A 14,994-nucleotide genomic window follows, 5' to 3' on the forward strand; every position below is an offset into this window, starting at 1 on the left:
CTGTGAAATAACAAAGTTATTACAAGCAGTAGCAGAAGAACAAAGCCCTCAGATGGAACAATACGAAGTGGTAGAGGACAAATTGTATCACAAAACTCACCTGAAGAATAATCAGATACACTATAGAGTGTATGTTCCCAGCACTCTCCGGCAATCTCTCCTTCAGCACTATCATGCACATCCCTTGAGTAGCCATAGAGGAATTTATAAGACCTATAAGCGGCTCCAGGAAGTAGCGTTTTGGCCAGGGATGTGGACTGATGTGAAACATCATGTCAGGGAATGTGTGAAATGCCAAACCCTTCGGCACGATAACCAGAAACCTGCAGGGAAACTCCAATCAGTTACCACCACTAAACCAAACGAAATGCTGGGAGTTGATATTATGGGTCCACTACCCCGGAGTACACAGAAAAATGTGTACTTGCTGGTTTTTGTTGATTATTACTCACGATGGGTTGAGTGTTTCCCCATGCGTCATGCCACCGCTCAAAATATTGCAACAATTTTCAGAAAATAAATCTTAACTCGTTGGGGGGTTCCAGACTTCATTCTTTCTGATAGAGGCACCCAGTTTGTCTCATCTGTGTTCAGAGAAGTATGTGAAAAATGGAGAGTGACACCAAAGTTAACCACAGCATATCACCCTCAGACAAATATGACTGAACGTGTGAATAGAACTCTCAAAAGTATGATTGCATCATATGTGGATGACAACCACAACAAATGGGACCAGTTCTTACCAGAGATGAGATTCGCCATTAACTCTGCCATCCAGGAAACCACTGGAGTTACTCCAGCAGAATTGCAGCTTGGAAGGAAACTGAGAGGGCCAATGGATAAAATTCTGCACTGTCCAAATCTCACTCCTGACACCACCTCCTATGATGTAATCTCTCACATACAACAACTGCAATCTCAAGTTAAAGAGAGTTGCAGAAAAGCCCAACATCGACAACTCCGGAACTATAACAAAAAAAAAACGAGACACAACTTTCAAGATCAAAGACAGGGTATGGCTTCGAAACTTTCCGCAATCTAGTGCACAAAACAAGTTTAGTGCCAAATTGGCACCAAAATGGAAAGGGCCTTACCGGGTTCTGAAGTCACTGGGACCTTTGAATTACCACATTGCGTTGGAGGCAACTGGAGATGATGTGCGCACTGCACATGTGTGCAATCTTAAAATGTGTTTTCCCACAGCTGAGCAGTTGGAGGACCAAGCAAGGAAAGTAATTCAAGACATCTTTCAAGAAACCTCAGATGAGGAGGAATTCTTAGGTTTTTGATTCTTTTCTCCTAACAACCATGGGTTGTTTCATCCTGGGGGGGAGAATGTGGCATTACAGATATTTTCTATACTGCCCCTTTGTTTATTTTCATTTTTTTTTTTTATCACCGCCTTCCAAATGATATTATATCTGGATTGGAAGCAGCACTAATTAAGAGGAGGAGTCTATGTGTATATAGTGTGAGGTTTAGAGACCGGAAAGAGGTTGGTCTGACCAGTTACGTACTTTTTGGAGGCAGTCCTTGCGGGTGAATCCGTCATTTTCGGAGTGTGCGGATTGTGGAGAGGAGGTGGTGCTACCTGTTTAGCCTGTTGCTAAAGGGCATTTCTCTTGGCCAGTGAATGCCTCTTTTTAACATCTGGGATTGAACTGGAGGTTCGAACCATACTCCTATCAAAGGAGCCAAGACCGGCTGCCGCCGCTAATATTCCCGAGTCACTCTTAGCCACCCGTGCTGCCAGCTTGGTCAGTGTTCCACTCACTACAGTCACACATACACATTGCACTCATTTATGCATATTTGAAAAGTGTTATTTTGTTTTAGTTGGTTTTGCTCGATTAATTTCTTTTTTTTCTTTTTTTGAATGGAATTGTAGTGCTTGGAGATAATACTAATAATAAAACCTGTCTAGAATATAAAAACGTTACCTCATTAAAACAAAGAAAATTACGTATTGTTCCTGTAGTTTGTATTTTGTTTTGTCTTCCTCTTGTTTGTATGTAGCGGATGGTTTGGTTGTCCGTTGCTATCCGGGATGAAATTAATATAAAAATGTGGCAGGTATAATATACTTGTCTGGCGCCCGAACAACAATAACTGATTGTGTTTTTTTGTTTGTTTGTTTTTTTTTTTCTCCCTTTGAGGCTTTCGGTCTGAGTCGAATACAGACTGAGTGCAGCTCTGTTTGTCAACGAGACGTGGTCTTGCGGTTAGGACTCTGCGTCATCACGCGTGTGATCGGGGTTCGATTCCCGCTTCAGATAGTTTTTTTTTTTTGTGCGTTTAACCTTTGTTATATTTTGGGACAAGACGACCTCTGTTACACTACCATCAACTACTTGGTTACCAACTTTCTTCAAAATATCTTCTTTTGGCCTTTCTTTTTTAAAGAAGACAGAAAATCATGTAGGTTTGGAACAACTTGAGAAGAACTTTGTTCTTCTTTTTTTTTATTCATCAAATAGTTTCCACAAAAAGTATTAAGCAACACAACTGTTTTCAATATTGATAGAATGATTTCTGAAGGATCATGTGACACTGAAGACTGGAGTAATGATGCTGAAAAATCAGCTTCGATCACAGGAATAAATTACATTTGAACATATACTCACATAGAAAATACTTATTTTACATTGTAACAATATTTTAAAATGTTGCTGTTTTTACAGTTTATTGATCAAATAAATGCAGCCTTGCTGAGCAGAAGAGACTTCTTTCAAAAACATTAAAAACGTACCAAATCCAATCTTTTAACATGAAGTGTATATAAAAGTATAAAGTAAGTTTACGATTAAGCCAATTCGCTCAGATCTCTCAACCAAGCTCAGTATTACTACAGTGATTGATTATGAGTTGTCTTTGTCGTATTTCTCCCCCAAGTCCTTCTTCTGGAGAACAGAAATCGTCCCCGGTCGTCCCTGTATCGTAGGTTTGGTGGAGAGCTGCCTGAAATAGTGGTGCTCTCTCGCTGTGTGGACACCTGTTTTCCTGTGAAGGCAGCTGCCATTCCTGGGATCCTCATGACACAATTGTCTTTCTCACATGCAGCTGTTGCCACAGGCTTTGCTGCAATCAATCAGCCCTGCTCCACCACAGGAAAACTCTGTAGAATAAATGATACGATAAATGCTGTTTTGGTTTTTCTTGAAAGTTCCCCTGAAAATGTGTCCTCTTAAAAAGGGACAGTTGATCCAATAATAAAATCTGCCATTTACTTGTTCCAAACACTAAAGAAGATCCTGAAGTTTGAGCTGTTTTTGTTCATATTAAAATTTTCATTTATTATTAATAATCGTATCTTTTGTTTTGTGTCCACTGGGTTTCAAATAAATACATTACAAATGCTAAAATGAGATGACGTACCTTTCACCATTTTACCGTTTTAATTGACTGGATTATCCAATGAGCATTATTATGTTATGTATAAATATGGCTTTACAGTAAGACAGAATAAAACCTCCTTAATTCACTCATAGGATGTTAATATTAACCCATTTTTTTTTTACAAATATTATAGAATATTGGGTAACACTTACAATAAGGGTACATGAATAATCATAAACTAATGCCTAAATGGCCTAATGGCAGCCTTAACTGCATGTTAGTGCATGTTTGATAGTTAATGCATTAATAAGAGTTATGGGTAAACTAAATACACTGACTAATCTTGTCTGTTTTATGTTCTTCTCTTTCCCTTTAAACTCACCCTATTGTGTCTTATACACAGATTAATAAAAAAATAAAAACCCAAAACCCACAAAGAACATTTGTAGAGCAATTCCTAAAGAAATGCTCAAACTGGAAAAAGTTCGCTCTCCATCCAGACACAGCCGTGATGATCCTGTACCTCCAGCCTCTGACTTCTTGAAAATCCATACAGCATCTGTTAGCCGGGCTGAATACTCACTGTGTTAGTACTAGTGCTGTCAAATGATTAATCGCGATTAATCACATCCAAAATAAAAGTTTTTGTTGACATAATATATGTGTGTGTACGGTGTTCATTTATTATGTGTATATATAAATACACACACATACAGTATACATTTTGAAAATATTTACATGTGTGTATATATTTATAGTATTATATTTTATATTATATTTAATATATAAAGACAACGTATTTTCTTAAATATATACATGTATGTGTTTGTATTTGTATATACATAATAAATATACACACTATACACACTCATATATTATGTAAACAAAAACGTTTATTTTGGATGCGATTAATCCCGATTAATCATTTGACAGCACTAGTTAGTATATGTGTGTTTGATAGAAAGTTTAACATAAATCATGAGCTGACTTCAGTAAGTAGTTAACAGTGAATTCATTATGATTGGGCCCCATGAAGTAAAGTCATGTCAAAATCAACTTTAACAAGCCATTAGTTGATGTTAGTGTATGGGTAGTTAATGAGTTAGTCATGTTGGGCCCCCTGAAGTAAAGTCATGTCAAAATCAACTTTAACAAGCCATTAGTTGATGTTAGTGTATGGGTAGTTAATGAGTTAGTCATGTTGGGCCCTCTCAAGCAAAGTCATGTCAAAATCAACTTTAACAAGCCATTAGTTCATGTTAGTGTATGGGTAGTTAATGAGTTAGTCATGTTGGGCCCCCTGAAGTAAAGTCATGTCAAAATCAACTTTAACAAGCCATTAGTTGATGTTAGTGTATGGGTAGTTAATGAGTTAGTCATGTTGGGCCCCCTGAAGTAAAGTCATGTCAAAATCAACTTTAACAAGCCATTAGTTGATGTTAGTGTATGGGTAGTTAATGAGTTAGTCATGTTGGGCCCTCTCAAGCAAAGTCATGTCAAAATCAACTTTAACAAGCCATTAGTTGATGTTAGTGTATGGGTAGTTAATGAGTTAGTCATGTTGGGCCCTCTCAAGCAAAGTCATGTCAAAATCAACTTTAACAAGCCATTAGTTGATGTTAGTGTATGGGTAGCAGGGGTAGACAATAAGGGAAATTTGCCACTGGCCCTCTGGGCCAGTGTCTTTTGAAGTTCACTGGCCCAGGTCAACGCGTTGGGTATTGATCCCAATAATCACGAAAAAGAACAGTTTGCTTGAACAACATGAATAACTTTTATTTTTTTAAGGTAGGTTTAGTGCAAAGTGCAGCAAAACTGTGCAAAAACATGAAAGAAGTGCAAATAAACCTATTGCATAGGATTCATTCTCCGTAGTCACACAGCAATTCATTATATTATGTTCATACCATAGGTTTCATACACGTTAACTTTTCTCTAACTTACTTGTCTGCATATGTGGGCATTGATCTGCAGAGCTCACAGTAAACCTCTTTTTTTTCTTGATCGTAGCCCAGCTAGGGGTGGGCGATATGGGAAAAATATCATATCACAATTTTTTTTTAGAAATATCACGATTCACGATTTTATCACGATTCTTTGTCATGTTGGTTTTACAAGTTGTCTGAGCATTACAGCCAAACTAGAAAGACAAAGCCTTTCAAGGTAACAAAAAACAAAAAAAAAGACATGACAGATATTTAGGCCAAAGTGGGCGAAGATAAAAGTCTGTCGTCATCATTCTATGTTTCTTATTAAAAAATAAGAACAAAGATACACATAATATACAAATAAAACAAACAGTGCTTTATTTTCAGGTACAATAGGTGTATTTAGCAGAGCATTCAATGAAATTGAACAAATATAAAAATAAAACACTAGATAGACTGATTCCTAAAGCAACTGTATTCAAGTTTTTCAGTCAAGAATAGTGAGTGATTTTTCTCTGTGTTTTGTTGTTTTGTTAACGTTAAATGAATAGTTCCCCCAAAAATTTATATTCTGTCATCTGTCTGTCAATTCTGTCATAATGTTTTATTTTTATACCATCATTTACTCAAGTAGTTTTAAACCTGAATGAGTTTCTTTCTTCTGCTGAACATAAATGCTATTTTGAAGAAGGTGAAAACCAAACAGTTGCTGGTCCTCAGTGATTTCCATGGGATTTTTCTTTACTATCAAAGACAATGTGGACCAGCAACTGTTTGGTTACCCACATTCTTCAAAATATCTTCTTTTGGGTTCAGCACAAGAAATTAATAGAGGTTTGGGAGAACATGTGAGTGAGTAAATAATGACAGAAATTAAATTTTAGGGTGAACTATCCCTTTAATGACAGTCGACAGCATGTTTAGTGTCCTGTCCCTTTAAGACCTGCACGCATCTAATATACAGGCACGCATCCGTTTCTCTCTTAACTATTTACTTCCATTTTAGAGATAACCAACTGAGTCTGTATGTAAACCTTGTGTGTTTTGACAGTATTAGCGCAAAAGATAAGTTAGTTGAGTAATCAGGCGCTGTTAGACAGGCTTTTTAGTGCGCGTGCTTCAGGTGTATGTGCTCAGAAAAAGCGCGTGAATTAAACATTTAACCAGCAAGGCTTGTGTGCAAATAATGTACTTCTGCGATCGTGAATAAGTGCAGTGTCCTGTCAGAGTAACTCTACTGCTGTATGTGGTGTTGTACAGTATATAGAGACGGAGGCGCCAGAACTGTATTTGACATAATGTGTGCTGTAGCACGATACTACGATATTTCTTCAAAAGCAGATCGTGGAGACATTTTTATCATCCACGATCAAAAATCGTCATATCGCACACCCCTAAGCCCAGCCAATTCCAGCGGTCTCGCCACTGGGGCTGAAACTTTCTCTGCCTTTTCTTTTCGTATTCCCTTTCGCTTTCCCTCAATTCCTCTGGTGATTTTCTCTTCCTTGCCTTCTCTTTTTTACCCGGCGTTTGGCCGGGTGATGTGGGTTTCAGAAACATGTAGCCTAGCTTAATAGTAGCTATAGGTAGGTGCTGAGCAGCAGTGTGCAGTTTGCGCGCGTAACCGCGGGAGCGAGCAAGGCGGTGCAGACAGAGCGTAAGGCTGTCGGGATCACGTAACGTGTTAGCGGTGGTTACCGAGACGATTAAACAGAAATCAAAACACAGAACCACAGGTAATTAATGTGAAATTAGACTTTTTTTAATCGAGGCATTATTTTTACTGGCCCCACCGGGCTAGTGGTTTGAGCGATCTGGTGGCCCTGACGGTTTTAAAAGTACGTCCGGGCCACCGGGCCAATTATATTGTCGACCCCAGGGTAGTTAATGAGTTGACACAATGACACATTAACAATGTGAGAATGTACTCCTTATTAGTTTACACCACCAATACAACTAACAATTATTTTTAGTTATTTTATTATTTACATAAGTTCATAAATATGGTCTCAAAAGAAAGTCCAAAATTCGATAAACAATTGTTAACAAAAAGAGATGCTGTGTGGATTTTCAAGAAGTCAGAGGCTGGAGGTACAGGATCATCACGGCTGTGTCTGGATGGACGGCGAACTCTTTCCAGTTTGAGCATTTCTTTAGGAATTGCTCTACAAATGTTCTTTTGGGGTTTTTATTTTGTATTAATCCGTGTATAAGACACAATAGGGTGAGTTTAAAGGGAAAGAGATGAACATAAAACAGACAAGATCAGTCATTAATGTATTTAGTGTTATCTACACTTGATGAGGAGGATCAACTAATCCACTGCCACCCAATAATGTTTATGACAAAGCCGAGGATGTCAAATGCTCAAATTATGATAGTATTAAATTAATTTCAAAGTCAGAGTGTTTCTTATTCCTTCTTAAAGAGGCTGTTTGATTTAGTTTACCAATAAATGTTAATTAATGCATTAACTATCAAACATGATTAGTTAACTCCCTTAATAATCATTAGTATGTGATGAATTAAGTATTTATCATGTGTTTGTGTTTTTCATTGTGAATTCAAATGGAAGCTCATTGTCAGCGGCGGTGTTACTTCTGTCTGTTGTTGCAGGAAATGATCAAGCCGACGTACACGGCTGCCAACACCACCACACAGTCGTCGGCCTCTTCCTCTCCCTCCTCGTCTTCCGTCTCCATGCACACTCAGAGCAGCACCACCTGCTGGTCGATGGCTGCGGGGATGAACGCTCAGAGCGTCTCCAGTGCGAACGGGACGGTGCTCAAGAGCTCTCCAGCGGGAGTCATGCAGCTGCCCAGCGGATTCACGCTCATGCCAGGTGTGGCTCCTCGTCATTCATTCATTTGTTTGTTGCATGATGTTTTTTCACTTTCACAGATTGAGGCTTATTTGACTTTCCAGAAGGGTTTTGCATGATGCACTGCGTCAGCTTGCATGACATCTTTGTGTTTTAATACACACAAACTTTTTTGCTTGCATGTCTGCATACGTTGAGTTCTGCTTTCTACTGATTCGTCTGTGTATTCACTTCAAGAGTGATGCAAAAATTACTTGATTCATAGAGAAACTCACCATATAGCAATATGTAATATGTAATAAGTCTACTTGCAAAAAAATAAAATAAGCATTTACTGAAATAAAATATTAAAATCTTTTAATTTCAGCTTGCCAAGACAAAATTTCTCATTTGAATTTTAGAAAACGTGATGTACTAAAATAACTGAAACTGAAATGAAAATTAATAAAAAACAAAAAAAATAGTGTTTGTGTATTTTAATTAGTTTATTAACAAGTTATTTGTTTAACACAGATAATATAAAATAAACACAGATCATATAAAATAAATCATAATAAAATATTTTTGATATTTATTATTTTTAAAACCTGATACAAAATCTTACTAGAAACTATAATAGTACCTCAGTGAGACTAAAATAACACTAATGGTTAGAAATGTATTTCTTAAATATCAGATCTAGCTCTAAAATATCAGATATTGGCCTTATAACAAATCAAGGTCAGTTTAGGTTGTAAAATGGCATATGGTGCAACTCCCCAACATCAAATAATATTTAAGAATCTCATGGTATTTGAAAAAAACTTTGTTTAAAAAAAATGTAGTTGTATTGCAAAAAAGTACGTATTTTTTTTTTATTTAATGTGTATGCTCACATCTGTAATTTTACTTTTGACTGATGGTTACACCACTTGACATTTTTTACATATTTATTTAAAATAGTATAAAAGTTTTTCAACAAACACGAAACGAACATAAATACAAATATTACATTTCTAATAATTTGGCATTTGTTTTAAACTAGAATTTTAAAATGTCTATGATGCGAAGTCTTGTCTGCGCTTGCAGTGACTAGGCCTGGAGCGGGCGAGTGTTTGGTGCGTGGCGCTCTGCTTGGCTTGCTGAAGGTGTCGCTGTGTGTCCCGCAGGCAGTTCTCTTCCTCCTGGCACACACACTATTCCTCTCAGTCAGCTGCAGACGCACTCTCTGGCCATACAGTGTCCACAGATGCAAAAGAGCATCAGCTCCTCCGCCGCTGTCCCCGCACACACACAAGCCGGCACACAGGCCACGCTCTTCCGCCTGCCGGCCGCGGTCTCGCTCTCAGGTCAGTGCTTCCTGACACTCTCTGTGAACCCTCTGCGCTCCACGACCTGCATGCTACAGCGGTCTCTAATGTGCTTGTCATAGCCATGGCAGTTCAAGGCAGTTTGTGTTGCTCAAACTGTGCGATTAAAAAAACAAGTGATAATTTGAAATTATTATTATTATTTGAAAATTGAAAGTTCAATGGATGAAATATTTTAAGTGAATTTAACTAATGGTTCATATGTAATTTATTTATTAAATGAACAATATTTGTTACTAAAATGAATAAAAATCATTTGCACACAGCTGTTTAGGGTAGTGCACAAGTCTGTCTGTATAGAAAAAAATGTTGCATTTTCTTTATTTCATATGGTCATGTTTTTAAGCCTCTTTATTATTAAAAATAATTCTGTTTAACATTATTTTAATTTCATTTTTAGTTATTTTAGTATTTCAAATTGTATTCATATTTTAAACTAAGTTAGTTAGGGCAAGATTTCTAATTTGTTTAGGTTTTCATCTAATATTTTAAGCATTTATTACCTTTTATTTTTCAATTCAATTTATTTTTGTACTTATTTCAGCTAATTACCGTGGCAGCTTTTCTATTTGTTTGTTTTTGTTTCTAAGTTCAGATAAGTACACTACACACAAAAAAAAGATTTTTAGTATTTTTGTCGTATTCTAGTATAAATATCTAAAAAATCTTGAATCAAGATGAACATTTTATTTTAAAAGTCTTGTTTTATGGGGAAAAAAAGTCAAATTCTGTTATTTTTTTGCTTAAAACAAGCAGAACTAATAATCTTGTTTAGCCTTTGGAATAAGATTTGTTTTTTCTTACCCCATTGGCAGATATGTTTGCTTGTTTTAAGCAAAAACTAAAATAATTTGACAATTTTTTTTCTGAAAACAAAGACATGATATCTTAAGTCACTTCACTTGTCAAGTAAATGCATCTTGATTCAAGAATTTAGATATTTATACAAAAAAAAGACAAGAATACTAAGAAAATCTTTTTTTGCTGTGTATTTATTAATTAGCTTTAAAAAAAATTATATATTCAGTTTTAGTTATTGCCTTGTCATTTTTTTTTTTTTTTCTTTTTTTAATTTCAGTTTTGGTTATTTAAGTACTTGCACTTATTTGTATTTATTTAATTTAGTTTGCAATGCAACATTTCTAATTATGTTTAGTTTAAGTTTACATTTGCCACCTAATATTTATTTTAATTTCAGATTTATTTCAATGAATTCATTTTTAATAGTTTTATTTTTACAATGCTCCACTGATTCACACATGTAATTATGGCCCGTATGAAGTGCACTGAGGATATGTCTGTGGTTTGTGTGTCAGGTGGTGCGGTGCCTCAACAGTTCCAGGCCATCCAGGTTCACCCCAGTCCTCTAAGCAGTGACAGCAGTCCAGAGATCAGCCAGACCTCCAGCAGCTCCACTGGTACTTACAGCATTACCCTTTCTTACGCTCAGATACTGCTCTGATCAGTGACTTCAGTAAGACGTCTCCTCTGTCTCTCCCACAGTAAGCCACACCGCTACGATAGTCACTTCCTCAGTGCCTTCTTCAGTGGCAGGTCACATGATGTACCCTGGAGCGCACGTCATGTATGCTACATCCACCCCTAACCTTGCCGACGGGGGTCTGACTGTGCTCAACGCCTTCTCACAAGCACCTGGCGCGATGCACGTGTCCCACACATCAGCCCAAGACTCAGGTCAGTCAGACGCTCACAGTGTGTGTAAATGCACAGATAGTCTTTAAACAACACTGAAAAGTCAAGAACTTGTAATTACGCTAATTCCAACATTTTGAACACGCTGTAATTTCATTGTTACGAGGCTCTTTGTTTTGTTTTGGTCGTGTTTAGGTGGAGTTCCTCAGATGTTTCTCACGGGACCTCCTGGAACTGTACAGATCCCAGTTTCAGCCGTTCCACTACATTCGGTAATATAGCTAACAATAAAATAAATGCCACGATATGCTCTCTGTGTACTATGCTGTAAATGTTTTGCATTGTATCCAAAAGTTGAATGGTTTTTGTTTGTGAGAGTAGCATCTGAAACAGGACTATTAATGTTCTAGTTAGTAGAAAAAAAGTTTTTCTTGAATCACATTTTCTCGTAATGTTTTTTTCAAAACTTCACAATATTAAGCTTTTTCTTAAAACATTACGCCTTTATTCTCAGAATAGTCCAATTTAATTCTTAAAACACTGATTTTTATTCGCATATTGTAAAACAAAACATAACTGTATTTTCATAGCATTTTCCTTTTATTTTTTGTTATATATTAAAACAAATTTTGTTCTCATAGCTTTATTTTTAAACTATTGTGACTGTTATATTTATTCTCAAAACAACGGCTTTATTCTTGTAATGTTACATCCTTATTCTTTAAATGTTAGTACTTTGTTGTAACATCAGGCTTTTACTCCCGTCATGTTATGACTGTTTCTATAACATTATGCCTTCGTTTTTGTAACGTTACAAGATTGTTCTCAAAACATTGTGCCTTTTTTTCTAGTAACACTATGCCATTACTTCCAAAACATTACACCTTTATTCTTCTAATGTTTTGACATTATTCTCGCTACACCTTTGTATTTGTATTCACAACAATTTTGTTCTCAAAACATTCTAATTATTCTTCTAATGTTGTAGCAACTGTTTTGATGTGGCATTAAAACGCCATTGTAGATAATAGTATGACTGACAGCTAGCAAAGTGCTGTTTATTCACTTTTAACGGCACATATGCTTATGAAGACGGATACGTGTGCAATAATTCGGCTCCTCTGACAGTTTTGTTTGTTTTTTCAGATGTTAATAAACCAGCAGCCCACCGGTAGCAGCGCCACCCTTACGGAGCTGCGGGTGGTGAATCTGGACAATCCCAAAGGAGACTGACCCGTAAGGCACGAGGCCGGTGTGACCGCTCACTCACACTGATATTCCAGGGATCACTCATGCCATGCAATCAGACTGCCATTATATTTATTACTGCCTTGTCGCTGCGTGGGGTTCACAAGCCCCTCAAAAAAAAATAGTGAGGAGTAATGGGACGTTTGAAGGATGATCGCGTCTCCTCACTGACTCTGTTTGGTGGGTAGTGAGATAATGGATGATTTTTGTTCACACGCTTCTATACTTCAGGATTTTGTAGAGACGTCTGCACTATCGCTGCTGGGTCTTCACCTATTTTTGCCGAAAGATGTACGATTATGTTCACTTTGCTGTCGAAAGCTCTTCAGTTCAATCTTTTTCTTTTTTTGGGAATGCCTCTCTTGAGCTGATTTGTAATTCGTTTTTCTTTTGAGGTCAAAAATGGATTCGTTCCAGAATTTATGTTGTGAAATCAGCTCTTTGGTAAAGTTTCAATGGCGGTTTGGGTGTTATTTATCGCGTTAAGGAATGTTTCACTCAGAAAGGACAATTCAGATTCGTCTTCAGATACAAAAGAAGTTATTTTGCAGAATGTCCAACCTTAAATGGTGACTGATGCGGTCGAGATCCAAGTACCACCTTTTTATAAACCTTTTTTTGGTCATTTTTAGAGCTCAATAGCACCAGTTCCCTTTTATAAGCATCATCAGACTTGGAAAGACATGAGGGTGAGGAAATTATGAATGAACTTGCTCTAAAAGTAATGCTGGATACTCTTGCACTGCCATCAACACTCACTAGGGGCTTCATGTACAGTTTGAATTTTTCTTAACATTTCTTAAAAATAAAAATTTTCACCCTCATCACTTTATCTATGGCCTTTATTCAGTTGACCCTTCATTGGGAGTTTAATTGAAAGGCGATCTGACCAATCATAACGCCAAATCTGCCATTTTGTCCGACAAACCAGACAGAGTAGATTAACGTCGGTAGACTTGAACTTGAGAAATGTGCATTGACGTCTTTCTGTGGTTGAAACAAGATAGCTTCTGATGTTCATTCATGTTTATTTTGTGTTATAACTAGTAAATATGAAAAGACGATCAGTTCATGTGCAGCTTGATCTGAGACGACAAATTAAAGAGCCACAAAACGGTATTCATTGTTTGAATTTCTTAATAAATTAAAAAAAAATTAAAAGCGGAGACCTTGTTTCTTACCAAAAGGTCTTGTCTTTCAGCACGTTGTCAGTTTCCTCTTTGCTCCGCGATGTATTTTTCACGCTGTGAGAACTTGGTCGGACAGTAACTAAGGGGGGCGAGTCTTTGCGAAGGGTCAAATTATAGGACACCTTAAAATAATCCGATTATTTTTATGTGCTGCTATAATTTGGATTTAAACATGATCCGTACTGCAAAAATGTTGGGAAAATTTAGCATGTTGTAATGCTGTGCCAAACTATACTGTACATCTCAGTAGCTGGAGTTGAATCTAGCTGTCAGAAGTCGACTTTTCTGCTTCAAGGCTTCACATGCTTTCACTTTTTATGATGCTGTAAGAGAAAAACACTGGCTTGCATTTGCACTGCATGACAACGTACCGAAAACGGCTCTCATGGCTTATTTAGTTTACCAAAATATTAAAATACGTGATGGATCTGCTACTAGGTACTAGAATGGCTTTTTTTTTTTTTTTTCACTGATATAACATTAAATCAAAAAGTGTTTATACGTGCACCCATATATTAATATTGTAAAAGTTTTTTGTCACACATTCTCGCCAACTCCGCAGATTTCACTCATTCAGACTGCAAGTTTGGACCATAAAGCCTTTTTCTCGAACTGTTAAACCGATTTAAATGGACCATGGCAATATCAAGAGTTTCAGGAATGACGTGGTCTCTTTTTGTGGATTTTCAGTTTGTGGATCTTTTTGCTCAGTTCTGATTCAGAAATAAAATAATAAATTGTGAGGTGGTTAGATATTGTTAGTATTTGTTAAATAGCTTTTAATTAATGAAAATTATATTTTTACTGTGCTACATTATATATTAGGACTACACTCGTCATGAAAATATTTTCACAATCCAAAAAAAAAAAAAAGTTAGTGGTTTTGCTTTGAATGAAGTATCATTCTCATTTTTGTTTTAATTTTTTGAGTGAAATATGACCTGCTTGTTTGACTGTCTTTTATATCGGCTGGTATAGTATGAAATTGTGTAAACACTAGAAGAAGTGTTGAATGTACCATACTGTATATGTATTATTGTACATAATCTGATTTCTGACTTTAACAAACTAAGTAGCTCATATGGCTGCGTTTGAAATTAAAATGTTTCTGCACCCTGGATATATTCAGTGGGCTGTATATATTAGTTTTAATGTGAAGCACAGACGTCTGTCAGTGCTGTTTTTTTTTTTTTTTTATCTTTCCTTTAGCACCGTGTAACCAGTTGTGGATGAAACATTTGCTTTATGTTCATTATCTTCTACAGTGCCATTTTCTGAAGAATTAGGTTTTTGTTAGATTGTGTGTTTTTGTATTACATGCAAGTTTTAATTTGATTAAAATTTAAGTTGAGATTACGAACAATGAAAGCGAAATGCTGTTTTAACCACTAATACATACTTGTAAAAGAAATGCTGTAATTATGTATAGAGCTTTCATTTGTAATAAAAGAAAGATTTGAGAATAATTT

General features: G+C 36.4%; 1 protein-coding gene across 3 annotated transcripts in view; it reads left to right on the top strand.

Moving 5' to 3' along the window:
- The window catches only part of LOC306875380 (serum response factor-like), a 37,273-nt gene extending 22,279 nt beyond the window's left edge, over positions 1-14,994 (top strand). For 2 of the 3 annotated variants that reach the window (XM_079425892.1, XM_079425894.1), the window contains 6 exons: positions 7,881-8,106; positions 9,234-9,413; positions 10,751-10,852; positions 10,938-11,129; positions 11,283-11,359; positions 12,234-14,994. In XM_079425892.1, coding sequence (XP_079282018.1) covers positions 7,881-8,106; positions 9,234-9,413; positions 10,751-10,852; positions 10,938-11,129; positions 11,283-11,359; positions 12,234-12,320 — 864 coding nt within the window. In that variant the 3' untranslated portion in view covers positions 12,321-14,994. The remainder of the gene's footprint in view (positions 1-7,880; positions 8,107-9,233; positions 9,414-10,750; positions 10,853-10,937; positions 11,130-11,282; positions 11,360-12,233) is intronic. The other variant, XM_079425893.1, reaches the window with a different exon arrangement.

Source organism: Barbus barbus, assembly GCF_936440315.1.
Source record: "Barbus barbus genome assembly, chromosome: 9".
Lineage (NCBI taxonomy): Eukaryota > Metazoa > Chordata > Actinopteri > Cypriniformes > Cyprinidae > Barbus > Barbus barbus.